Source organism: Coturnix japonica, chromosome 23, assembly GCF_001577835.2.
Source record: "Coturnix japonica isolate 7356 chromosome 23, Coturnix japonica 2.1, whole genome shotgun sequence".
NCBI classification, from domain to species: domain Eukaryota; kingdom Metazoa; phylum Chordata; class Aves; order Galliformes; family Phasianidae; genus Coturnix; species Coturnix japonica.
Genome location: NC_029538.1, coordinates 1903502 through 1928613, shown reverse-complemented (window position 1 = coordinate 1928613; position 25112 = coordinate 1903502). Strand labels below are relative to the sequence as shown.

At 53.5% G+C, this 25112-nt stretch overlaps 2 protein-coding genes across 6 annotated transcripts in view; one reads left to right on the top strand and one right to left on the bottom strand.

Annotated features, from left to right (window-relative positions):
* Positions 1–25112, bottom strand: part of PHACTR4 (phosphatase and actin regulator 4) — a 32752-nt gene that overhangs the window by 1392 nt on the left and 6248 nt on the right. Inside the window, exons 3-14 of one of the 5 annotated variants that reach the window (XM_015883518.1) lie at positions 24663–24717; positions 10515–10691; positions 10031–10111; positions 7608–7772; positions 7133–7492; positions 4182–4761; positions 3308–3534; positions 2710–2860; positions 2111–2166; positions 1350–1411; positions 643–780; positions 127–203 (exon numbers count right to left, since the gene is read on the bottom strand). In XM_015883518.1, coding sequence (XP_015739004.1) covers positions 127–203; positions 643–780; positions 1350–1411; positions 2111–2166; positions 2710–2860; positions 3308–3534; positions 4182–4761; positions 7133–7492; positions 7608–7772; positions 10031–10111; positions 10515–10656 — 2039 coding nt within the window. In that variant the 5' untranslated portion in view covers positions 10657–10691; positions 24663–24717. Of the gene's footprint in view, positions 1–126; positions 204–642; positions 781–1349; positions 1412–2110; positions 2167–2709; positions 2861–3307; positions 3535–4181; positions 4762–7132; positions 7493–7607; positions 7773–10030; positions 10112–10514; positions 10692–15969; positions 17570–24662; positions 24734–25112 lie in introns of those variants that run through there. The other 4 variants (XM_015883520.2, XM_015883516.2, XM_015883517.2 and 1 more) reach the window with 4 other exon arrangements.
* On the top strand, positions 10691–15971 carry LOC116654340. Its single transcript, XM_032448926.1, has 2 exons — positions 10691–10794; positions 12353–15971. The coding sequence occupies exon 2, from the start codon at positions 13592–13594 to the stop codon at positions 14492–14494; it is 903 nt and encodes a 300-aa protein (XP_032304817.1). The 5' UTR covers positions 10691–10794; positions 12353–13591; the 3' UTR covers positions 14495–15971.

Genomic DNA, 25112 nt, shown 5'->3' with positions numbered 1-25112 from the left:
TTCCTTGATAAGCAGGACATATAGAGCCTAAAAGCAGAATCTCAGCATTCCATGATCCTTGAGGAGGTACAGCACACCCTGCTAAGGTTGGTACTATAGGCACTGTGATGGTATGTGCTCACTCACCGTGTGAACTGCTTGCTCTCCTCATGGACTTCCATTTCACAGCTCTTAAACTCGTTTAGCTCCTTCCGGATGGCAGCCTGCAAGAGGAGAGTGAGAGCTGTTATCTCCTGTTATCTCCTATCCCCCATTTTAAGTGAGTTTCAGATATGGCAGGGAGGCGCTGTGGCTCCAGCATTCCTGCTCTGGGCTGATCTGTATCGCCTTTTGCTGGTAAAGGGAAGAGTTACAGCAGATCTTACACATAAGCCTGAATCCCTCAGCATCTTTTGGTAAAGAAAGAAGCTCAGATTGCAGCAGCCACTCCCACCTTTCGCAGTCACTTCACACCAGGCTGTTTAACCTGCTCCACCTCCTCTGCAACCAAGGCTGGGCAGTCCCCATACCAAACTGGTGGTAGTAAGTGGGGGTGCCAGAGGTGGAAAGAACAAGCAATTCACACCTTGGCTCTCACCCTTTTGTTTGGGACATCTGCTCTAACTCCCTGCCCTTCCCCGGGGCCAGGGCACTCCCTGTTACCTTGTCAGCAGGTGTAAGCTTTGTCCATGGCTTATCTGCTCTCCGGTCATAGTCTTGAGCATCAGTTACTTCCACATACTCGTTGAACCTCAGGATCTTCCTGGCCTGCAGCTCTGCTACTGTAGGCCTTTGGCTAAGCTGAAGACAAGAATGAAAATAGTCTGTGCCTTGTCTCTAGAGCAGCTCAGGACCAGTCACACCATGCACGGCAAAGAGCAGTTCCCTCACTGGTCCTGGGCCACAGAACCAAGCTCCTGTTCACCATGACACTGGCATTCATGGGAAGCTCTTCCCCAGCAATGAGTAACAGCAGTGTGCAACCTGGGCACCATAGCTAAAGCAGCTGTTTCTCTGCACAACTTCTCTCCAGCTGTTTGGAAATGGATTTCAAGGAGCCTGATGTGAACATCACAGCCACTGAATGATAGTTCTATGGACAGGCCGGCATCCCTTTCAAGTACCAGGTGCCAAATTGAGTCCTCATCTAGCTTGTTACACTTGATGCCAGCTCAAATCTGTCAGCGCCAAACCTGTTTGTGGTGCCAAGAGCTCTGACAACCCGCATTCCAAAGTCACCCGCGGTCAGAGGGCACTGGGGACAATTACACAACAGCCCCGTGACTTCACCCACAGCCAGGCACCTCACGGCCACCACCAACCCCGACAGCTCTGCCAGATGGCCAACGCAGCACGAGAGCCAGCAGTACCTTTCTGGTCAGCCTACGTTTGATCTCTCTCTTCTCAGCCTGACGGTCAGCTTCGTTTTTCGCTGCCAAGTGGAAAAAACAAACAAAGGTTGTTTTCCTGTTAGCATCACAGGCTTTGAAAAGCACCTTCCGTTAATACCTTTGCTTAGCAACACCCCGCTCAATGACAGTGGTCTGGTGGGCCTTGACACAGCGTGAATGAGTCATTCTCCCCAGCTCTCTGTGTATTTAAGATTAATGGCCGTACCCTCAGAACCACTTTGCAGATTACTCCTCCCCAAAGCTATTATAGGAAGAGTTTTGAAGAGAAAAGCAGCGCAGATAAATATGTAAAGCTTCCTGAACTGATGTTTCCCTTTCCCCAATATGTTTATTTAAAGCTTTTGCAGTAGAGGGTATGGCCAAAAGAAACAGCGCTCACTGAACAATGAACTTTTTGGATCATGCAGTACAATGCTGTAATGTCTGAGCCACAAAGACAAACAGTCCAAACAAAAACTTTGCTGTGCCATTTCAGAGCAGTCTTAATCAATCTGCACACCTTTCCCTGAGCTGTCAGGGGGTGGACAGCCTTTCCATAACGGGATGCTTTGAACTGGACTGTGTGCTATCCCTGCTATGGCTTTAGTACAGCGATGTAAGCAAAGCGCAGACCTCCATGGCTACATTTCAAGCAGACTCCACGTACACTTGGACTAGAATGTCAGATGCAAAACAAGGCAGCTTTTACCACTTGGAGCCACTAGAGCTGTGCTACTCACGCTGAAGTATGTTCCTCTGCTCCAGTTCTTCTGCTGTGGGTCTCTGACTCAGTCGCCTAAAGAAAAGCATGACAAGTGCATAATGTGTTATCTGCTCATCCATCAGTCTGGTTCAAAGACCACCAGCCACTGCTGTCCTGCTTTAGGCTCAACTCCACTCCAACAGCAGCTCACCCACAGGCCCAAGTGAGGAAGGCGCTGTGGCCCCTCAAAAGCTCAGGGACAACTTCTCAGTGCAGACAAGCCGACAGAGGCTGGAATATCAACAGCCCGAGCATCAGCACGCAGCACACAGCTGTTCACATCTTTATATGTCAACTGTATTTTACAGCAGTGATATTACTGTAGTCCTTGAGATTCTCCCCTCCCAACGCATTTAACATCTGTAAACAGCCCTGTTAGGAGACATTACTCAAGTGCTCTGCTCCAGGAGAGACTTCCAGCCTTGGTAACTGAGGGAAAAGCAACACTGAGCCTCCAGCCCTGACCCAGCAGCACTGCCCAGCCACCTGCCATGCTCCAGCAGAGGCTGCTTAGACAAGCAGCAGCTCGTGCCCGTGGTTCAGACACACCACCCTCCTCCATTCCATTCCTTGTACCTGATCAGCGTCGTCCCGATCTGCTGCCGAATTTCATTCCACTCCTCTTTGCTTTTCCGAGGGAAGACAATCTTTTCTTCCTGCACTGTGGTGGTGTTCCCCAGCTTCATAGCTAGCGTGTCTTTCCTCTTCACCTTGTTAGCCAGCGTGCCTGCGGAGTGGGAGAGGGGCAGGATAGGACTGAAGACTGCAGTGCTTGAGAACAGTGAAAGGAGACACTGGCAGTTGTGCTTCCCCTAGGGATTGCTTTCCCAGCTCACTACAGCTCCCAGCTTGCTGGGTCTGATCACTACAGCAACAGCCAGCATCCCTGTGCAATGCCCTTCCAGCTGAAGGGGTGGGACAGCACAGGTTGCCTGCAGCTGGAGGGGGATCAGCAACCTGCAGCTGGTGTGGGAGCATCTTGTCAGATGAGTGTACAGGTTTGGCTGCCATAGGCTTTGAAAAGGTAGGGGAGAGGACATGCGGTGCAGCATGAAACCAAGAGCCAGCTGCTTTGAAGTGCTGTGTGAACTGCTCTTTGATACCGAGCTCAATACAGCCAGGCACGAACTCAGCAGAGGGAAAAAAAAGGACAGCTGCAATGTCAAAGCCTTACTGTTATGGCTTTCATCTTCTTCCTCATCCTCCTCATCATCTTTGTACAGGATGGGCCCCTCCGAGTCAGAGTCACTCATCCCTTCCTCTCCCTCCTGCTCCTCTGGCAGGACCTGGGGCACCAGCATTGGGATGACGGTGATGGATGGCGCGTCCCCGATATACACACGTGGGCCTGAATTCTGCTCCTCTTCCTGGTCCTCCTCTTCGTCTTCCTCATCGTCTGGACTAACGAGAAGCACATTATTATATTTCTTAGCATACCCCACTGATAATGCCCTGTTGGCTCCACTCAGCCCACTGAAGGCAGGACAGTGGGGAACCCAGGAAGCTGAGCAGGAGAAGCAGCCCCAGCCTTGTGATCCCCCACCATCCCCTCTCCCCAGAGCACAGAGTAGAGGACAGCGACACTGCAGAAAAACAGCCCTCTCACTACCCAGCCCTGGGACTTTCGAGTTCAACTCTATTATAACACACGACGGCCCTTCTCCCACTTCTGTTTGGCAAAAGGAAAGACTAAGCAGGCCACAAAATGGATTAAATCCAGGACCTTGTTTTGTCTTAGTGCAATTAAAGACAGGCCAGATTCCTGGCATCAGCCTACGCTTGTACTCTGGAATACATTTCCCTTTGTGAGTGATGAAATTCCAGAATCAGGGTTAATTTCATGAGAAGATGTATCAGGTTCCTAAGAGACTGAAATGGATTCAGCCAACAGGCAAAATGGCTGCAAACAAAGCAGCCAGCCCAGCACACAGGCTCATACCATCACAGCAGTGAGAGCAGCGTGCCTTGCTGTGAACCATCACTGTGCCTTGCTGTGAACCATCACTGTGCCTTGCTGTGAAGCATCACCATGCAACAGAGCTACTCACACTTTCAGCATCTCGATGGTGACCGGTAGGGACCTCGTCCTGCCCAGCGTGCCGTTGTCTTCCCCGAAACCATCGTTCTCAAAGAGCAGAGAGTGAGCTCTGTGGGAGCCCTCGGCAGGGGGGGTGACGGGCAGGGGACTGGCCAGGGCCTGCTGGATCCGGATGTGCAGAGGGATTTGGGGCAGACGGGGCAGCCCAGGAGGTTCGCCAAAGCCTTGCTCTGCCGTCCGCTTCGACACCTCCAGGGACCTGAAGTCTTTGGGAGGAGGGGGGGCCTCCTTGGGCAGTTCCAGGGAGCGGGGGGCATCCAAGATAGGGGTGGAGTTGGGCAGGGCCATGCGTGGAGGCTCCGGAGGGATGTGTGTGGGCAGCGGTGGGGATGGAGAGGGAGGTGGGTACGTGGGTGCCATGTGCATCGGCAGCAGTGTGGGGCGGCTCGCTGTCACTGTCCGGTCACCTGGGGGCTTGGAGGGGAGGGCAGCCTCCGGTGGGTTGGTAGGCAGGACGCCTCTCTTCGGTGGGAGAGGAGGGGAAGGCTTGGACAAGCCTGTGCCACTGTTTATTGCTTGAGAAAGTTCCGCTGAAAACAAAAGAAATACAAAGGGTGTTTTTGCCAGATTCCATTTGCTAGCGTGGAACAAGCACAGCAAAACACTCAGGTGCCAGAAATGAGCAGATTGCAAGCCTCTAGTTCGTCCTTCCTGCAGCAAAGGTGAGACTTGGGAGAGCAGCCAGAATCAAGCGGGCTGGGAGAGGTCTGGACAAACTGCTGCGTCGGGAAAACAGCAGCAGCCCTCCAGTGACAGCAGATGGAGCTCGACCTGATCCAGCTCAGCCTCAGCCAAGGTACGCAGAGCACTTTGCGGCTGTATTCTGTTTGCAAAGGGATCTGAGACAACCACGGCACCCCAGACTCCACCTGTGTTAACACAACCTTCGAATATTCAACAGCTTTGGGGAAATCTCACCTGAAGGCAAAAGTCAGCAGAGCTGCAGGCAGCAAAGCGCTCTCCTCCTGTCCCCTCACCTGCCAGACCCAGCCCAGGGACACCAACGTGTCAGAGTGGTGGCCCTAAGAAGGGGCTGGAGGAACCACAAGAGGGTGCTGCGAGCAGGGAGCGCTGCGCTGAGATAAGGCTGCATAGCTGCAGAGAGGTGAGCACATTTTTGGGATGTTTTGCATTTTTCGACTTTCCTCTTGTAGATTAAGAGTCAGGTTGTGCAAAACACCGAGTGCCTTCAGCTCCCGTCAGCCTCAGCTCCAGGGCTCCAGTCACTCTCAGGAAAGGAAAGACAGGTTTTGAAAGGGACAGAGTGGTTGGCAGAAGGAAGAGGAGATGGAGAAGGGTCAGGTGCCACTCAAAGCATCCCCTCTATGAGCAGAGCCCCCTGTATCGACCAACACAGCTGCTGCCCCAGCTTTGAGCCTTGCTTTCAGCTCCTGCATGCCTGGAGTCACAGCGTGCACCAGAGACCAGCAGAGAGCTCCCAAAGCCAATTCTACTGCTGCTGTTGATCCACAGCAACATAACAAGGCTTGCACTGCAGTGACAGCACGCACACTGCAGTTCCTGCCCATGATGCAGGGAATGCACAGCCCTGCAGAGAGCTGCAAAACCTCTGCATCTGCATTTGCACCCAGGGCCAGCTGCTCCCCTCTTCGCCTCTGCAGCTGGGAGAGGGCTGGGGCTGAGCACAGGTTAGACAGACTGCTGTCTTCAGCCACATTTTTTGTACCACAAGAGCCTCCTGCAATTAGCACCGGGGCATTTCAAATACCACCGCTGATGTGTGCAAGCAGCTTAAAGAAAACAAGAAAGTATTTCATCAAGCGCTCAGGCACGGTCAGACTAATCAAGCTGGTCTGGCATACAGGAGTGTTTAATACCATACCAAGGTTGCTTGTAAAACCTGCTAGAGCAAGAAGCCCCAAAGAGAATGGAGGGATGCAGCCTGTGCTCTGAGCTCAGGCTACTTCACACCAGGCAGGCTCCCAGCACTGCCTCCCCAACCACACCTGGGTAACGCCTCCAGTTTCTGTGATAGCACTGCAGATGTGTCTCACTGATGGGCCCAGGAGCCTCCCTGCTAACCTGCACTAGCTGACCCAGCCCAAAGGTCGGCAGGGCTGTGACACACAGCAGCTTATCACTCAGACTGAAGTTGTCTCATTTATCCCAGCAGTGTTGGCTGCACCTTTAAGGCCTGTAAAACTCCTGAACAGAGCAGGACCTCGCTGTGCTTTAAGAAGCCCTACCCATACCCTCACTCATCTTTAAGAAGCCCTCCCCAAACCACCTCCTTGGAAAGCTGAAGAATTAAAGAGCTCAAAGTATGAAGATTCAGCTTGAATTGCACAAGAGCACTCATCCGTGGGACAGGACACAGGACTCGTGACTGACATGGCAATACCTTATCACAGACCTGAGTATAACCAGTAAGTCTGAACCACCCCGACCCAGCACCTGCCACACCAGCCATAGCACACATTGCTCAGCATGCAGTGGATTTTCTTTTAACTGATGCTAAAAGCATTGATTCTCATCGACTACAGCCCTGCACAGCCCAAATCTCACACGCCATCCACCACTCCCAGCTGTCCACAGATGAATCTCAGCTCTGAGCGAAGCATCAGTATTTAAAGACAATCTTAAAACGGCCTGTCCTTGCACCACCCCAAAGCAGGCAGGGATTCCCTCCTGCAGGTAATGCTGGAGGAGTGCATGTTTGACACACTGGATGTCTTATGGCAGGATGCTCTGCTAATGACACTGCTCCAGCACGTGTTAAACCCTTTCAAGTTCAGGCTGGGCTGCTTTGGGGAAAAACTACCCAACAATCACAACAAATCATCCTCTGCACCACAATAAAACACATTCCCTCGCAAAAGGAAGAGATTCTCAGAGGGAAGGCTTGAGAACGCCCACTGCAGCAGCTTCAGAAGCACTTACCTATCACGGAGCTGCTGTTCCTGTTGGTGGGTTTGGGTGGGGGGACAGGAGGCTGTTTGGCAGGGGCTGTGCTGGTTGTACTCGTAGGAGCAGTAGTGTTGGTACTGGTGAGAACAGGGGGCAGAGTCCTGGGGGCTGGGGAGGGGGCAGCAGTGGAAATAACAGTCTTTGTCACAGTGGGGGCTGCGGTGGAGGGGTCAGTTTTTGCAGTGCTGCTGGCAGGTGGGGGATCCTTTCCCTGCGGTTCATTTGCTTCCTGGGAAGTGGAGGGAGGTCTTTTGGGGGGAAGCAGAGGCTGGCGGGGAACGTGTGGCTCCTGAGGAGGCTCTGATTCAGAACCAGGCTGGCTGCTGGATGAACCTGCAAAGAGATACGATGTAAGAGACCAGAAAGCAGCGAGGAGGCGAGAAGGATCAGATGGGAATTCAAAGGCAGCACTATAAGAATCCCACTTGGCACGCAGCTGGTTTCTTACCATGTCTTTTCTTCGGTTCCTCAACCAGAACAGACTTCCTAAGGCTGGAGGACCTCATGGCCTCCTCTTCCTGGCTGTGCAGGTTACCGACCCCAGGACCACCGATGGGCACCGTGTGGCCATTCTTCAGTGCAGACGGATTCACCTTGTCTGGCTCTTCACCATCTGCAAGGGGTGAGAGGAAAAAAGCAAACAGAAAACATTCAGAAAGCACAAGACAGAGGAGACACAACCGAGGTGAGCTGTTATTGATCTGCACCCATTTCTCCCCGGTTTCAGGAACAGCAGATCTTCAGTTTGCCTTCTGCAGAGCAGAGCACAGCAACAGCAACTGGAGCTCTTTGTTTCATTAGCAGCAAGCAGAATGGTGCAGTACTGCACCCCATCAAGCAGGGCTTTCTTCAGCAGCCCCTTAATCTCCCACCTTATTTAGAAAGAGTGCTACCACATTTAAAAACCAATGGACTAGGAAGCTGCAATCACTGTTCGCTTCCAGCAGCTTCCACACCAACTCACCTCAGGAGTAATCACACATTCTGTGCTGCAGTCCAAAATCCAACACGAGCCAAGACACCCACTGCACATCAAACAACAGATGCTGTCGGTGCTTTCACGTGTGCTGAAGCACCTCTATTTTCCTTACGATTCCAACCCTGAATTCAGCACAAAGTGCTGTTGTTCCAACTTCTGACTGACTCCCTGGACCTCCTCTCCTTCCCCACATCGAGGTGTTATACGGGAGCTGAACACAAAGCACCGAGCTGAAAGCTCTCCAGGTTTTCTTTTCTGCAACCAAACAGCGTTGGTTCCTGCAAGGAGATGCAGAGCAGCCCTGCCCTGAAATGCAGGAAGCGCAGATGGCAGCAAGAGGGAGTTTCCTCCTCAGCCAGGGCTGAAACTCAAGAGATGAGCTGCAGCTTTTTATAGCAGCAATTGCCTCTGGCAAGCTGAAGCTTTCAGCAGGGGAGGCAGACCAGCAGGATCTTGCTTCCCCTTAGTCATTCACACCTGGCATGCCCTTCTCAGGCAGAGCAGGGTGTTCCTGCTGCCCTTCTCACACCATTTCACCCTGGACTCCACTTCCAAGGCCACCACCAAGCTCAGCAGCAGCAGCACAGGTTTCCTCTCCAAAGGTTTCTGGATTGTTTATTGTCATTACCAACTTACCTAAGAAAACTAATCAACCTCCTAAGAGCAGGTTTTGAAACTGCAATTAGAATAACCTGCCTCCATCATCTTATGACTGCCCCGATGTCTTAAAATCATCATGGAAGTGAGGGATTAAGATAATGTGCTTTCTAATCTAACCCTCCTGACAATATCGGTCGCTCCCTCGTACCTTGGGTTTGTGCTTTATTCAGATCATAATCATCTTCTGTTTCTTAAGCCCGATCAGATGACTGAAAGCAGAAAGTGACCCCCCCACAGCCACGCTCCTGTTACACCCTCACAGTTTGGAGGGCCTCTCTTCCACCACCACTGGCTGCAAGTTTGTTGCACAAAGCCTTTGATCTCTCTTCCAGTTTCACCCCATGACCTCACATGCTTTTGCACCGCAGCGAGTCCTTCCTGCAGCCCATCACTTACACCCTCGGGTTGCTGTAGGTGGCTTTTATTACAGGGCAGCTGCAAGCAACCCTGTTAGTTTTAACTCCAGCATTCAGCAGCTTGGACTGGAAACCACTTTTTCACTTCCACTTTGTATCTTAGAAGAACCCTGACATTTGCATTAGGTTAACTCTACAGCATGGCTTTCGAGGTAGTTATACATTGCTCTACTCCACAGCCCACGCTGCCACCCAAAGCAATGCCCAACACCCCCAACTCAGCCACTGACGATGACAGAAAGCAGGGAAGGCTTCTCTAAGGGCAGGGAAAGCTCAGCTGTGATCAGCAGTAATACCACTCCATGAAGGTTCCCATCTTCAGCCCCTGCAGGAAACTCCCCTCTCCATGTGGCTCGAAATTATCAGATGGTTTCTTTTTTCCAAACCTGGAGCCTTCAAATCTGAACTGTGAGGTTTGCCTCTCCCGCAATGGATGGAGGGCAGCTTGGAGCAGAGTCAGAACAAAGCAGAGAGGGTGAGACAGTGGTGATGGGGGGCTTGGCAGGATGGGACAGGGCGGCTGGAGCAGGACAGGGTGGGGGGATACAAGGATGGGGGGACACGATGGGGGGGACACGATGGGGGGACCCTCCCCACCGGCAGCAGGACAGGTGCTGCACCCTCCTAACTGAGCACACTGCCTTCCTTACCAGGACAGTCAGATGAGAGTATTGAAAAGACGGACAGACAGGAACCACAACCAGCAAAGAGCCCTTCAATTCACCTCCCGGAAGGGCTGGAGGGTGAGGCTTTGCCAGAGGAAGGTGAGCTACACAGAACACAGACAGGTGAGGATAGGTTTGTTTGTAGACTCACCCTGCTCAGGGTCTTCCAATAGAACCCCTCTTTTTACCAGCTCCTCTCTTGGCTTTCGCATTGAAATCTTTCGTTCTAAAACTGGTATTAAATTGAAAAAGAAAAAAAATAGCACTCAGAAAGCAGGGCAGGATGATGGGAAGTCAAAAAGATGCGTGGGGTTTATTTTAGAGGGATCAGTCCTGCAGAGGAAATAAAAGGGCTTCAGATTTCATTGTATGGCACAGATTGATGAGAGGGCGGAGGGACCTCCTGCTCAGGCCTGAGCGATCCCTCCCTCCTCACAGCAGCCTGGGGAGGTTCCTTCCAGGAAGGAATTTGTTTGTCTGAAACTGCAGCTCCATGGCAAGGTGTTCCGGAGAGATTGCAGGTGCCGGCTCAGCACCGATTCCTGCTCTGCTTCTCACACGTGCCAGCCCTCAGGCCTCCTCACTACCTGCAGGTCTCCCAGGTGGAAGAAGGGAACCCCCCAACCCCCATTTACCTTCTGAAGTCTCTTTAAATTTATCACTGCTTTTCTTTTTCCTCCACTTCCAAGGTTTGAAGATCTTGCCGAAGCCCGAGAACTTGCTTTTCCTCTTGGTAGGAGGTGTGGTGTCACCCGATTCCAGCACGTCGACCCCCATACCCGCATCACTCGGGGGGTGATCCACCTCTTCAGCTGCAGGGAGAGGAGCACAGCAGTTACCCTGGTGCTGCATGCAGCTGCTGCCACATCCCAGCCCTTGTGCACAGGGAAACGGCGACGCGCTCATGCAAAGAAGGTAGTAAGGTTCCATGCCTTCATGTAACCGTCAGCGATTGGCGTTAGCTCGGGGAGATGAGGGGGGTTTCCCAACATAACAGCACCAGGGTGACTGACAGGCAGCTTCATAACAAACCAAAGACTCGTGTCAGTCAGCAGCCTGACAGCTTTGCCCAAGGAGCACCTGCAGTTGCAAACCTGGTGCAAGACACATAGAACAACACAAGCACGGATACCTCGAAGCCCATCTCTATCAGCACAGAGCAAAGCCAGCAGCCCCATTGCACCAGCTGCTGGTGCTGGGACTGAGCCTTGCTGCTTTTTTCCTCTAGAAACACAGCCAGCACTGCTGGCCAAAAGCAGCAGCTCCACAGGAAAGCAGCACAATGCAGCCTGTGCTCCACCTACGGTGCTTGAGGTCTCTGGAGAGCACCACGAGAAGGACACACAGGCGGGAAGGGATGCACACAAAGGAAAAGCTGGACTCTGCAGCAGAAAGCTCCTAAAGGAACAACCTGCAAAGCAGAACCAGAGCACAAAACCCTGCGCTGGCGGCTGTTAATGGGGTGTCTGATGCACCATAAGGGACTGCTTGCAATCAGCAGAACCCAGCGCTGCCTGCAGCGAACATCACAGTGCACACAAGCAAAGCGAAGCCAGCTGGTGGCCTCAGTTTGCAAAGTGAGAACCCCAGAGCTTCAGCACTGCAGGAGCACCATGCTCCATCCAGGAGCACTCGTGGTGTGCAGAACAGACTGGGACTGACTGCACTTCTGCATCTCATTTCGGAGCCTTCCAGTCCAACGCTCGGCAGTTTCCAAGCCTTTTGGAATCACAAAAGCCCTTTCAGTCGGTCTCAGGCAAAGCCTGCATGGCGTGCTGCAGAAAAGACAACACCCCCCAGGCCACGCGGTGAGGTCAGCCAAGAATCCCTTCTCCCAGGGCTAAAAGATTGGGAAAGGAATTCTAGGGGAAAGCCGTGCTGCATGCAGGACAAAGAGCTAGAAACGGATCTGTTATATCACATAAATATCCAGCACGGAGATGTGAATAGGCAGCTCCCTGTCAGCACAGGGAAGAACAGGCCGAGGACAGGAAAGAAACCAGGAAAGCCCCAATGATGATGTCTGTTGGAGCACTATGTGCAGCTCTGCCCAATGTGGGATTTGGGGCCCTAGAGGAGACCCCATGCACACCATGCTACGAGCACAGTTGAAATGAAGGTGGGGAAACAGAGGAGCAGCACAAGGAAAACCAGAGGGAACTTCAACACTGGGGTCCAGATCCCGTGTGAGCAGCACAGCATTGAACCAAATGGAGCAGAAGAGGAAATCCAGCCCAGGATGCAGGTTGGCAAGGAAGGGCTCCACTGCTGTGAGGAATGGAGGGGAAAAAGGACCTTCAGAGCTGACTGCGACTGTTTCAGACTTCACCTACAGCATTCAATGCTGCCCAGGTTCCTCTCCTCCAGCTCCACATTTCCCACAGTGACAGCTGAGGGCACCTGGGGGAGAACTTTTCCTTTCTCTGTTTTTTTTCTGCTCTTTTATGATGTTTTTTTCTTCTTTTTTTCCCAGCTGGCCCCTATCAGAGCTCACTCAGAGGTGGTAAAAAACCAACGCCAGCCAACTCTTACTCAAAGAAATATGACCAATGCGATGCCTGAGCTGAGCCTTAAGAGAATGGAGGTGGAAAGCAGCACGCACGATGTCAGCCCCAATCCAGGATGTTCTGCAGCTCCACCCTGAGATTTTCCTGCTGGGACAGAGGGTGGGAAGAAGGAAGGACACAAAAAACGCACCCAGGAAACCAAGAATGGTTGCTGAGCCTACAGCCTGTGCCCCAAAGCTCCCATACAACAACTGCACCAGGAGCAGCTGCACAGAGGAGAAAAGCCCCCAAGTTTAATCCCAAGGGAAGAAGGAACCTGCTGCTGGACTGAATGCCAGCTCAGGGTGGAGCTTCGTGCCAGGTGAATACAACAGCCAGGTTTTGCTGTGATGTTCAGCACTAATATCCAACACGTTGGCTTTGGCCTGCCTGCCACGCTGCCCCACCAGCTGGTAGGGTTGAATTCAGAACCAGCTCTCAAACAACATGAAAACACGGGTTTTTGGTGTTCTGTGCTCAGCTCTGTGCCTAACAGCAGCAATGCAGGAGGAGCAGAGGGGCAGACACTGCCAGCGTAAGATCACAACCATTGATACGGCATCTCCAGCCCATGGGGTGACACAGATGCCCCCCAAACCATCCCCCTAATTCTATAGGGATGCATTCTGCTCCATGCCAGGGCCAGGCTGCTTCCAGTAGAACCCACAACCCACCATCCCTTCCACTCTTCTTTCTACCATCCCTTAATTACCACACGGACACGGGCTTTTAAAATGGTCTGTTATGATGCAATTATGAATTAACATTCGCTGCTAATTAGCAGGCAGATCAGCTGCTGTAGGTGTGCTTTTAACGATCTGCCTGTTAAACACCCTCATTGTTCAGTGATTGCTCACCACAGTGCTCACACTGCCCTGGAAAAGGACTTTTGTGCCAACCACAGCCCATTCCCAGCTCAAATTCCCACCAAGAGCTGCAAAGGGACATGGTGGGCCTGGCTCTGCTCAGCACCAAGGCTGAAGGAACCTGCCCTACTGCTGTCCCAGGCTGGTAAACCTGTTTTACATTTCTTACAAAGGTTAAGTGAGGTCTTGGAGGGTGAAGCTGGCAGCCCTCATTAGAAGGTCAAGAGCTTTCCAATAAGCGGGTCTCAATGTGTCCCCGTGCTGCAGAACAACCCGCTTTAGCCTTTCTGTAACAGCCATATGGAAGTGCCCATTGCAGGAACACAGCCCTGGAGCTGGGGGAGCCCCCTCGGGCATCCTGTGCAGGAAAACCTTGGAGTCAAGTCTGCTGCAGTGGTGCATCAGGCCCAGCACTGCCAAGGAGCAAGGAGGGGACTGGGCGCTGCTCTCAGCCATAGGTGGTGCTGTGCAGGGCAGGGGTTGGGCCACAAAAGGTCTCTTCCAAGCTGGGGAAGCCTGTGGTTCCACGCCTGCCCCAGCCCATGGCTCACAGACCAGCAGATCCCACCTCCTTATCCAAAAACAACCTGCCCACATCCTCCCCCACCGCCAGACCCAGCAGGCGGATGGGAGCTGTCCAAACAGCAGATTGGGGTTAACCCAAACACTGAGACTGAACCAAGCTCAGGATCCATCACTAAACATGGTGCTGCTGCAGCTTTCTGCCTCCTCCTGCATCCCTGGGCCGTGCCAACAAGGAGGGATGCAGCTCTCCTCGAGCATGGAGTGGTCCAAGAGCTGCCCAGTGCCAACCTTCCCCCTGCACACTGCCACACTTTGTGCTCCACTCCTGCAATTAAAATGCCATCGGAGGAAAGCTCTCCTCCTGCTGCACCCCAAGCTAGGTGTGAGCTGTTGTGCAAGGCTGCTCTGCTGCAATGTTTATCCTGGGAAGCAGTGTCAGCGGGAGCAGCTGGAGCCTCACAGGTGGGCTGCAACACGTCATGGTCAGCAAGGGGCTGCATGCCATCCATTCCCAAAGCTGCCATCAGGCTCAGGGCAGCGACACTGTTGAGAAGAGTGAAGCTTTTCCTCCTGCCATGGTACACAGGCAGCTCTCACAAGCTGGAGTGGCAGAGCTGTGATCTGCAGGGCAGTTGGGAATGCTGTGTTGTTCATGCAGGACATGGCAGCAAGCAGTGATGGGGTCAGCCTTTAGGAAACATGGACAGCTGTATGATGGGCTGATGGCCTCACCACCATCCCAGCCAGAAGGAGCTGCTGCAAGCAGGCAGAGCTGATCCTCACCTTTCAAATCAAGCCCCAGAAGACCCTTTGGCCTGGGACAGGGCTGCAGGATGAAGCTGTTAGGAGGAGGCTGAGAACATGTTGCTTTCCTTCCCCAAACAGAGCCCTGAGCTGCTCTGCCCCCATCCATCCCAGCGCACACTTGTGATGGAAACGCTGTTAAGGCTGAAGTATAATGAAGCTCTTTGGCTAAACGATGCTAGCTTCTGAAAGCAGCCTGAAAAGCTTTGTGTCCACTGCCTGAATGGCCCAGGGAAGAGGAGAAGCCCAGCCTTAAAGCACTACAGCCACAGTCACAAGAGCAGCAGCTGAGGGATGGGGCATTGCTGATCACTGAACCCCACAGCACAGCTTTCCTTCCAGCAGCACGCTGCCATAAGGAACACAGGAACCACCTCCTTGTGCTCACAGCAGGAGCAGCTTTGGGCAGCTCACAAGCAGCAGCAGAACCCCCAACATACAGTCCCATACCAGGAGATCCCCTTCACCTCAGAACCACCAATACTCCAGTGTTTGAGGGAGGAGGAAAGAGCAGATGGGGCTCCTAATGGCCCCCAGACCCAAGGGGATGCTGTTAGCAGCTCCTGACGGCACGGAGGAGGCTGAAGTCCTATTTCTCCCTTCCATTCTCCCTCAGCACCACTTATTTTTAGCAGCTCTTGAACACGACCGGCCGGAGCGACCCGGGGGTGGCAAAGAAAAAAGGCACCGGTTTCATCTGAGCCTTAACAACACTTGGGAGGTTCAAAGTTACAACAGCAAAAAAGAAAAAACTAAGTCCCTTTGGGGGGAGAAAGGGGAGAATTTGGCTGTTTCAGTACAAATATCAGCAAATTCCACAATAGGGATCAAAGGGAGCGAGCAGCTCAGTGCGAGGTGACAGCATCGTCCTCGGCTCTGTGCATCACAGCCCTCCAGTGAGGCTGACAGGCACCATGTCGGACAGCAGCCCCCGTCCTCCAAATCTCATCCCCTCACTCTCTGAGGTGCAGGAAGCAGTGGGTGGGTGGCCGTCGAGGCCCTTCTCCCCCCAGCACTCCTGTAGCTGCCCCCCAAGGGCTGGGAGAGCCCGCACTGAAGGAAGGAGCCCTATGAAGCCCCTGGGGTCCATTCCCACCGTGACACTGGGGGAGTTTCAGCACAGTACAAGCATTGGGCAGACCCTGAGCCATGCAGGTAAGGGATGAGCCATCCCAACAGCAGCGCCTGCAGCCCAGCACTGGGGAACAGAACGGAAGGAAGCGGAGCTATGGAGCTATTGCTGCGGGCTCTTCCCAGCCCCACGTTCCCCCACGCCCGGTGCCCCGTCCCACCTGCAGCCTGCCTGCCTGCCCCACGTCTCCGCTGGTCCCTCACCCTCCATTACTCACCCACAGCAGCTGGATGGACCGGTCTGGAGAAGCGCGGCTGCCCCATGGGATCCCTTCTGAAGCCGCTCTCCGGGAGGCGGCGGGAAGAGAAAGGAAGGAATCCAAACCCTGGGAGAGCAGCGGGGTCCTCCAAATGGGTCACTGCACACCCGGGGGGTCCAATGTGGTGTGAGTGGAGCTGCCGGAGGAGAAGCAGCCACAGGGTGGCCCGTGGGCCACGCGGGTCCCGCTCCCCGTTCCCCAGGCACTTGATTCTCATAAATAGGCGCCCATGCCAGCTCCCCTGGCGCAGGAATGCCTGTCATTCCAGAGCTGCGCTGGCTGGGGCTGAAGCTCAGGAAGGGGAGGAGACAGCCACGCTCCAGCCACTCAACTGCACAACCCAAAGCATCAACACCCCTCGCTCCTTCCTCACCGGGAGCATGGAGAGCTGGGGGCTTCGCTACAGCACAAACCTGAACCCAAACCTGCCCACGTTGAGTGATAAAGCTTGGCACCATGAGCAACGGAGAGGTTGTGCTGCTCTGAGCTTAAAGGGGATCCCATAAGGAGCGCCGGAGCTGTGACCTACAGCTGGGAGCAAGCAGAGTAACCCAAAGGAGCACCTGACCCATGTGAGGGGTGGGAGCTGGTCCCAAAGTGAAGAAGGAAGGGGACAGCTGTGACATCCGACATCACCTGAGTGACAAACACAACCCCAGCACCTTCAGCCCCTGGGCTGCCATGCAACGTGCTGCCATGCAACGTGCTGCCATGCAACACAGCCCGCTACGCTCCCTGCTGAAGCACAGCTGCGACCACACGGGAGGAAGCAGGAGCGCCCCACACCTCCACCATCAGTGGGGCAGCAGCAGCAGGTGGGGGAGCGATGGATCAGCTCACACCGGGTGGGCGGACCAGCAAATTCCATGCACGGAGCTAAAGCGATGCTCCCAGCACGGCTGCTCTTCTCACCCACCCACCTCCGGCCCCATCTCTGTGCTCAGATAGCAGCACGATGAGGACTGTTTCCATTTGCAGTGGGGCAGCCCACGAGCTGGTGCAGCCACAGAGATTCGGTGCTTCAGTGACAGTCAGGGCTGTGAGTGCACAAAAGCAGGCAGCAAATCATGGCCACGTCCCTGCATCACCAATAAAGTCTCATGAAGCATCAGTGACTTCACCAATGCTGCTCACTGATGCTTGCAGAGCTCAAGGAGCAAAGACCTGCAGACCTGCAGCTTTGGTTTGAGCTTCAGACACTCGAGGGACAGCAGCTGCAACTCTTCTTACATGGGGAGGAACAGCAGGAGGAGGACAGCAGAGCACAGAACAGCAGAAATTTGACCCAAAAAGCAGCGTCAGCTTTTAATGTGGACACCTGCCTCAGCACGGCATGGGAGCTGCCCACTGCTCCCCCATTTAGTACAGGACACATCAGTGGCTGCCCATAGACAGCACCATGTTGGACCTGCACAGCTCAGCCCCCAGCCAAGCACATCCAGGTGAAAGAAGAGCCACACTTGGAGCAAGGATACATCACATAGGTGCTCCCCTCTGAAGCTCCCTTTCCTGTCCACCCAGAGCAGCAGCCCATTAACCCAGCACTGCAGCACTCCCGCTCTGTCCATACTCACTGCAGGAGGAACTCTTCCTGATTGTTTCACCTTAAAAATCGAATGAAACCCGTAATGAGCACAAGTATTATTAGCTGCTCTAATAGTGACACTGTTGTTCACGCTGCAGTTCGCACCCGACGTGAAACACCGCATTCATCTCCAGTGACTCAGGCACTGACGTCCCATGATTCAGCCATGGGCACATTAAGGACTCTTGCATTATCCCACCCCTGCAGACGGAGCCGGTGGTGTGAGCCCAGTGATACTGGGTTGGGAAGGAAAACGCCCATCAGCAGTCACTGCAGGAAGCCCAAAAATGCTCCTGTTTGAAACACCAATGGGAATTCCCAATGCACACGGGAGCGTCTCACCGGGGATAAAGGGAGGAGAACTGGGGACAGCCAACTCTGGATGCCCTCCTTCACAATCTGCTCAATCTCAGCAGGTTGGCAGGGTGAGGAATGAGAATGGAAGCAACACGTTGCTGCCCACAGAGGTGACCATTCCTGTGCTGGGAAGGAGATGTGGAGGAGTTATCCATTACAGCCTGATGATTTGGGCTCAAAGGTCACGATCCAACAACGTGACGTTCTTCCTTTCCCCTCATGCAGCATTAAAGCCATCCCGGTGTGGAAACGGAAGCGTGTTTATTTATAAGCCAGCTGGCACCGCATTGTTCGGGTCCTGTGTGCTTTGATGGAAGCTGCTGCGTTGGATGAGGCAGAGCAGTGAGGTAAGTGCTCCCAAGCCGTGTGATTTCCTCCGTGCTTCCTGAGACTTTTCCAAATGGGAAACTCCCATGTTGCAGAGCATTCCCATCCCCTCGGCCCCACTGGTGGGTCAGCGAGGTGGCCATAGGGCTGGCACACCAGGCAGCGTCCTGATGTGCTCCGAGCCAAGGATGCCAGCATCCCATAGCCAATGTAGTCCTATGCCGCCCAGCAGCTGAGCTGGACTGAGAATGAGAAGCCCAGCCAGAATCCTCACGGTGCAGAGGAACAAAAGGAGCACGCACCCATCCCAGGGAGCAGGGAGATGGACAAGGATGTGAGCTCAAAGCCTTGATTCCTAATGGAAGACATGGGAATTGCAATGGGAGCACACGTTGGCCAGCACTGAAAACACACCTTCAATGCCTCCTCACCATTCACCCTAATTACTTACCACATATGCTAAATATTTTCCTGTTTACAGATGAGGGAATGCTAAGGAATGCAGTCCTGAAAATTAAAGATTCGGTCCCATCTCTGCTAACTCCAGGGCTGCAGTGATTCACGGCCAGGCTGTCCTTCAGCAAGGGAACCTCCAGAGCCAACAAATGACTTTTTGGAGCACCTTGAAGCAGCACAAACAGGAGCCAAAGGAAGCACAGACACAGGATGAATTCCAGCAAAGCATGAGGCATCAGCAAAGCAACAGCGTATTCCCAACAGCGAAGTACTCGGAGGCAAGATGCCCATCTGTCACTTGCAGCTATATTATTAGGAAAATGTTCAGCAAAAAACATGGAGAACATTACATTAATTATCCCGTTGCTTAGGGAGGAAATGGTATTTAGCTTAATTTTACCCATTAAAACAACCCTCTCCCTCAGACAACAAAAACAAAGGGAAGAACCTGCACCAACCAACATCACCCAAGGCTTCTTATTGCAAAGACAGGCAGAACGCTGCAGCTCCAGTGCAAACACAGCACATCTCTCTCCTATCAGGGGTTGCATGGGGTCTGCTCTGGTTCAGTGCCTCCCACACTGACCCAGATGAATGCACACACTCTGCTGGTTGCCTTCCTGGGCAAACCCAATGCACTCAGCATGCCCTGCTCCAACACCTCGTGGCTTTATGTTATGGCAAGCAACCCAGCCCTCTGGCAAAGGGTCACCTGTAAAGCAATGGGATGGGACAGGCCCTGTAAAGCACTGCAGGCTGCAAATGGACAGCAGGAGGGAGCTCTGCTTGCACTCAACACAAGACTCACCATCCCAAAGCTCTTCTACCCCTAATCCTTGCAGATGTGCCAGCGAGCAGGGCAGGAGAACCACCATCCTTTCCTCCTCTTAACCTATGGTAGAAGCCTCAGAAAGCAAACTCACCCCTTATCCCCAAAAACCCAAAGTGCAGCCCAGCATTTCAGCACATCCTCCACCTCACAGGGCTCACTGCAGGCACCAAGAAGCCCAATTACCCTTCAACACCTCCAAGCCACGCTCCAAAGTCACATTTTATCCCCCAAGTACCAACAGGCAGCAGCGGTGCCAGGGCATCCCACCGCCCCTCGCTTGGCTCTGCCCAGGGAGGCTCACAAAAGCCCCATGGTTCTGCTGCTGGGGAACACCCACCATCCACCGCACCTGCTCTGCCCTCGTTATCCACCGGGCCAGAAACTCCTCATTAAAATGCAAGGCGAGTTTGGCACACAATCTCAGCTTCTGATCATCTCGAACAGATTCGGTTTGGAAGAGAAAACTCAAGTTTCCTGCCACGGTGAAGGAACTGGAGGGCACAGCGGGCACATTTGGCTTCGGTCCCTTGGAGCCAACAAGAAAAGGAAGCACTGATGTTGTTTTGCAGCCATGCAGAGCTCTCGTACAGCTGGCCTTGCTTCCTAACACAGCAGTGGGTGCAGAAGCTCCCTGTGAGCACAGTGTGCTCTGCAAGGCGCCTGTAACGACAGGCCTGACCTCCGACTTGCACCAATCTGCCTCCACGAAACAATGCGGATAAATATTTGCACCGCGCAACAAGAGGAACCATTCCAGTTTATCAACTTTGCGATTCACGTTGATACAAGCTTTGTTCTCCATTGAAGCACTGAGATAACACATAGGGAGCTCAGTCCCATAGGGCTCCCAGGGACTGCTCATGGCTCAGAGCTACGGATCACCCCCTTGCTCAGCCCTTTTGTTTGCCCAGAGGTGAAGCTGGATGTGAGCTCTGTGTGCCCCATAGCAGCACAGCCCCACAGCCTCTGCTTTGTGCCAGCACAAGGCAGGGCTGGCAGCACGGAGCAGCCGTAAGCGTGGCACACACAGCCCAGCTCCGGTCCCCAAACCCAACGCTGGCCATGCGTCATCTTTGACTCACAGCACTGCACAGACAATGCCATGGCAATTGTTTACAGTGTCAAGGACATTGCATATAATTAAAGGAAACAGCCCAGGATTAGATAATACCAACAGCCCGGGAGGCACAGCTCGTCATCACCTTGCAGCAAGCTACATCCCTGAGGTTGCACTGCAAGCAGGACCCCTCACCCTCCTGATGCTGCTATTGGGGGCCAACACGGCCATCCTGCCTGGCAGCAAATGGTATGATCCCAAAACAGCAGCCAGAAATCCCAAACAGAGACCACCAAGCATTGCTCCTGCACTGCTGGAGGGACAGGAGGGTAAATGCAGACAGGGCTGCTTGCTATGGCCCATTGGAAACGCCTTTGGTCCAGCCCAGCTCCAAGCGCAGCCTGAGCCACCAGCCCTGCAAATATTTGCTCACCTTCTCAACTCGTGCAGTGTAAGAGTTACAGCGTGCTGCTATGCCAGCTATGTGAGATGGGGAGCTCACAGCCAAGCCAGACAGGCTCACTCATTAGGGCCAGTTTATTCATTAGGGCCTTCCTCTCTTCATTGATGGAGCATCCTGGTTCTTGTGCCCTCCTGCACTGCTGACACAGCATTGTATCACACAGCTGGCTTAGGGACCCCAAGGACAAGGAATTCTTCCATAGACCCAACAGCAATTGGTGCTGAGAACATCCCCACCTCCTGCAGCCCTTCCCATAGCAGGGGGCTCCATCCTCACAGCATCCTCATGGCCCCACTGCAGGGCGTCCTCCTCACACTGCAGCCTGCTGCTTTGGGGTCTCAGTGCCAGGGGGGCACGATGTCCTTCAGCTCTCTTCCTTAGAGATGGGCTCCAGGGATCCCTGCCATGGAGGAGGGAATGGCTTCTCAAGGGGAGAGGATGCTCAGCATCAAAGCTGCTCCTCCTCCAAAGGAAACACTGCACCCCCATCCCCCCAGCAAAGCAAAGCACCCCCGGGAAGGTCGATCAATGTTGATCAATGCTCCACCCCAAACAGACAGGGAATGCCGGGGGTGCCACTCACTGCAATAATCCCATTACAGAGCTATCCGGAGCAAGCAGCTTCCTCCATATTTGCAAGATAACGGGATTAAGCTTCGTGTTCAACATCATTTCAGCCTAATAATTGCAGCATTGCTTCCTTAGGCCTTGCTGCCACAGACTCAGCAGGGGATTCCCACCGCCCCAAACAGCCCCAGCTTTGAAAGCCCCTTCATTAGCATCGGCATCTTAAGTTAATTACTTGGAGACATTTTCCATCCCTCCCCAAAGCGAAATGCAACTTAACCCCCTGCAACACGCCGCGCTCAGACAGAGCCAGCTGCTGCTTTCCTTACAAAAAGGCACACTCTGCATCCCCTAAAACCTCCCCTTAATATCTCCCCCCCCAGCTCCTCGCAGTCCCAAATCCCCCATTATTTCCCCCATTATTCCCCCAAGTACCGCCCGCAGTTCCCGACCCACGATCGCCCCCTGGCGGCCGCGCCGCAACACTGCAGCGTCCAGCAGGGAGGAACGGCGCTGTGCCATCTGCAATAGATAGAACGGAGCTCCTCGTTTGTAACGCACAGAGGAACGAAACATCCCCATAACCCAGCTGGTAAATCCTTTAGAAAGCCAGCAAGGACAGCCAGGATGGAAGGCTGCTTTCCCCAAGCTTTCCTCATTAACCTGTGGTTATCATCTGGCCCACACCTGCTCGAAGCTGCCACCAGAAAACAGAGCCAGGCTCCTTCCAATGCTGTGCCAAGAGCAGCTTTGTTCAGCCAGTCCCACCTGCGAAGGCAGCAGCATCAGAGTCAGCATCCCACCCCATAGGGCCGGGTTTGCTATTCACCACTGGCATTGCTGCTGTATGACCCAAAAAGCACTAACAGTGTTGGCTTGGTTTCAATGGAGCCCTCGTACCTCTGCTTCCAGGCTTCTCTCCCAGCCCCAGCGTGATCCACTGCTGAAATCAGGTGGCAAATTACAGCAACCAGCATTGCAGAGGGTGATGTGAGCCTCAGCTCTGAGCTGGGAGTCCCTCCAGCAGTGCCCTACTTACCCAGCCACGTCCCAGCGAGTCGGCCCGGATTGATTACACGTCCTACATGGCCTTATCTCTCAATACAAGGAAACCGTTCAGCTCAATCTGAGCACTGCAGCAGGTGTAACACCTCTCACTCGGTGCCAGCCTCCGCCCCTACCTGGCTCCTGCCAGCCCATCACGCCAGGTATCCCATTCCCACACACCCACATTGCAGCCAGCGGAGCACGACGAGCTCTGCTCTCCTCCAAGCAGAGAAAGCTGCACAAACAGAGCACCCACAGCTTCACAACAGCCCAGAATGGGGTGCTGCAGTGCCAAGGTCACCTGCAGAGCAATGCAAGCATCCCATGAACCGCCCCACGTACCCTGGGAACGGCAAGATGAAGAACAAAAGAGCATCAGGATTGTGTCCCAAAGGATTCTGAGCCTGCCAAGTGCACTCACCTACTTACAGCAATGCTTTCAGGCAGGTTAGCCAGCGTTCTGTGCTGCACCTCGTTTAAAAGGCAAATGGTCCCAAATGAGATCAGCACAACCCTGAGGTAAACGTGTCTCAGGCACGGTCAGGTTTGGCCTCTCTCTCAGCATAGCACACTTCAGCCGTAATTAAACCTTTCATCTCAGGCACTTTGGCCACTTTGGCTCTTCTATTGTACTGCACAGAACAGTTATACTGCTGTATATGTAATATATGGCATCTCATGAGCGAACTGTGGCTCGTGCCTTCCTGGAGGACCAAACCCTCCCTGCAGGGCATTACCCAAAGGAGCAGCGTGGCTGTGCTTTGAACCAGAGGTGACCTGCAAAGTCATCTCTATCTGCACATGTGATGATCAAGCACTCATTTCCCAAACTCCAGAGCATCTGCTGGCATTTGTTCAGCCACGCATCCTGCTGGGAGCGAGGAGCAATGCTGATACACAGCAGCACTCCCAGCTCCAGCCCCTTCCTCTCCTCATTTGGAGCCCCAATGTCCAAAAGCAGCAGCTCCACACCACGCTGGTTTCCTTATGAGGCTCAGAGCCCAGCAGAGATGCTGAAACAAACTGCTGCTTTGTCTACACAGAGCTTAAGAACTCGAGCAGCATTTCCTATCTTTGCTTGGAAAAGAACTGGCAGAAAAAGCAGCCCAGCAGGAGACGAAGGGGATGAAAGTCGGTCTTGAATAAAGAAAGAACTGCAGAATATTCTTCCAGCATCCATCAACTCCAAGTGTCCTCCTAGAACGGCACATGCAAGAGAGGCTGCTCACGTTGCCCAGTTCTCTCAGCAGCTGCCTTCAGTCCCAGTGCCACCAATACAGCTCCTAAGTGGAGCAGTGAAGGCTGAAGGAGAGCAAAGCCTTCCTTGGAGGACAGCACGGAGCCTGCTGGACCAGCAAGCTGCTTATTTTGGAGCATCCTTGTTAGGTCATTGCATCCCTGCCATGCAGCTGTGACTGCAATGCACGTCCCGATCCCCACGGAGCAGCTGGAACCACCTACAGACGCTCACTCAGGGCCACAGCCCAAGAAGCTGCTCCGTGCTCTTCTCTGCGCTTGGATAAATAACTCAGGGGAGAACTGAGAGCAAATTCTAAGCCTCATACCTGCTCTAAAATGTGCACCAACAAGCTTTGAAGCCTCACGGAGACCGCGCTTCTTCCAGCAGCCCTGGGGGGGGCGAGCAGGAATTAAAGTCTGAAGCCAACAGCACGCTTCATTTTTAATTAGCTGGGGCATCCAGCCAAGAGCAGCTCCCCCACCCACTGTGACCAGCGAAGCCTGACAGCTAAAAAGGATTTCTGCTTGACTGTGCAGTCCCAGTGGCCATTCGAAGCACACCAGCTCTGAACACGCGCCAACGTGGTTAAAACAAAAGCCAGCCATGCAGCATAGGGAGGGCAGTTAATATACAACCAGGTTAAGGACAGCATCAGAAAGCACCAGGCTCTGCAGGAGCAAAGGGCACGGGCTGCAGCTCCTGCACGTAGCTCTGCCTTACCTCATCTCCAGCCCCAGTGCCTGGAGCAACCCCGGTGTCCTGAGCTTAGCAGCACCTGCAGAATGAGCGTCCTTAAAAGCAAAGTAATTACAAATATATATATAGCAATAAGAGACTCTTGTTCACTCTGCTTTGAGCATGGGGCTCTCAGCTCCCAGCACGAAGGACACAAAGCTTCACGGTCAGCTCTGAGTGTGCAAAGATTGAGCCCAGGTTTTCCATCCTGAAATGGAAGCCGTTCTATTTCAGTTGATGAGATGTAAGCAGAACATAAGGCCTTTCACATCCCAGGCCCCTGCACTGCTCCCATCAGCAAGCAGAGCTCCTGGCAGCCCAGCAGGCTCCAGCACAGCAACACACAGAGCAAGGAGGGATGTGAAGCTTTGTGACACGAACGCAGCCAGCCATGGGCAGCCCCAGCAGAGCCCTCAGTGCTGCTGGAAGCCACAA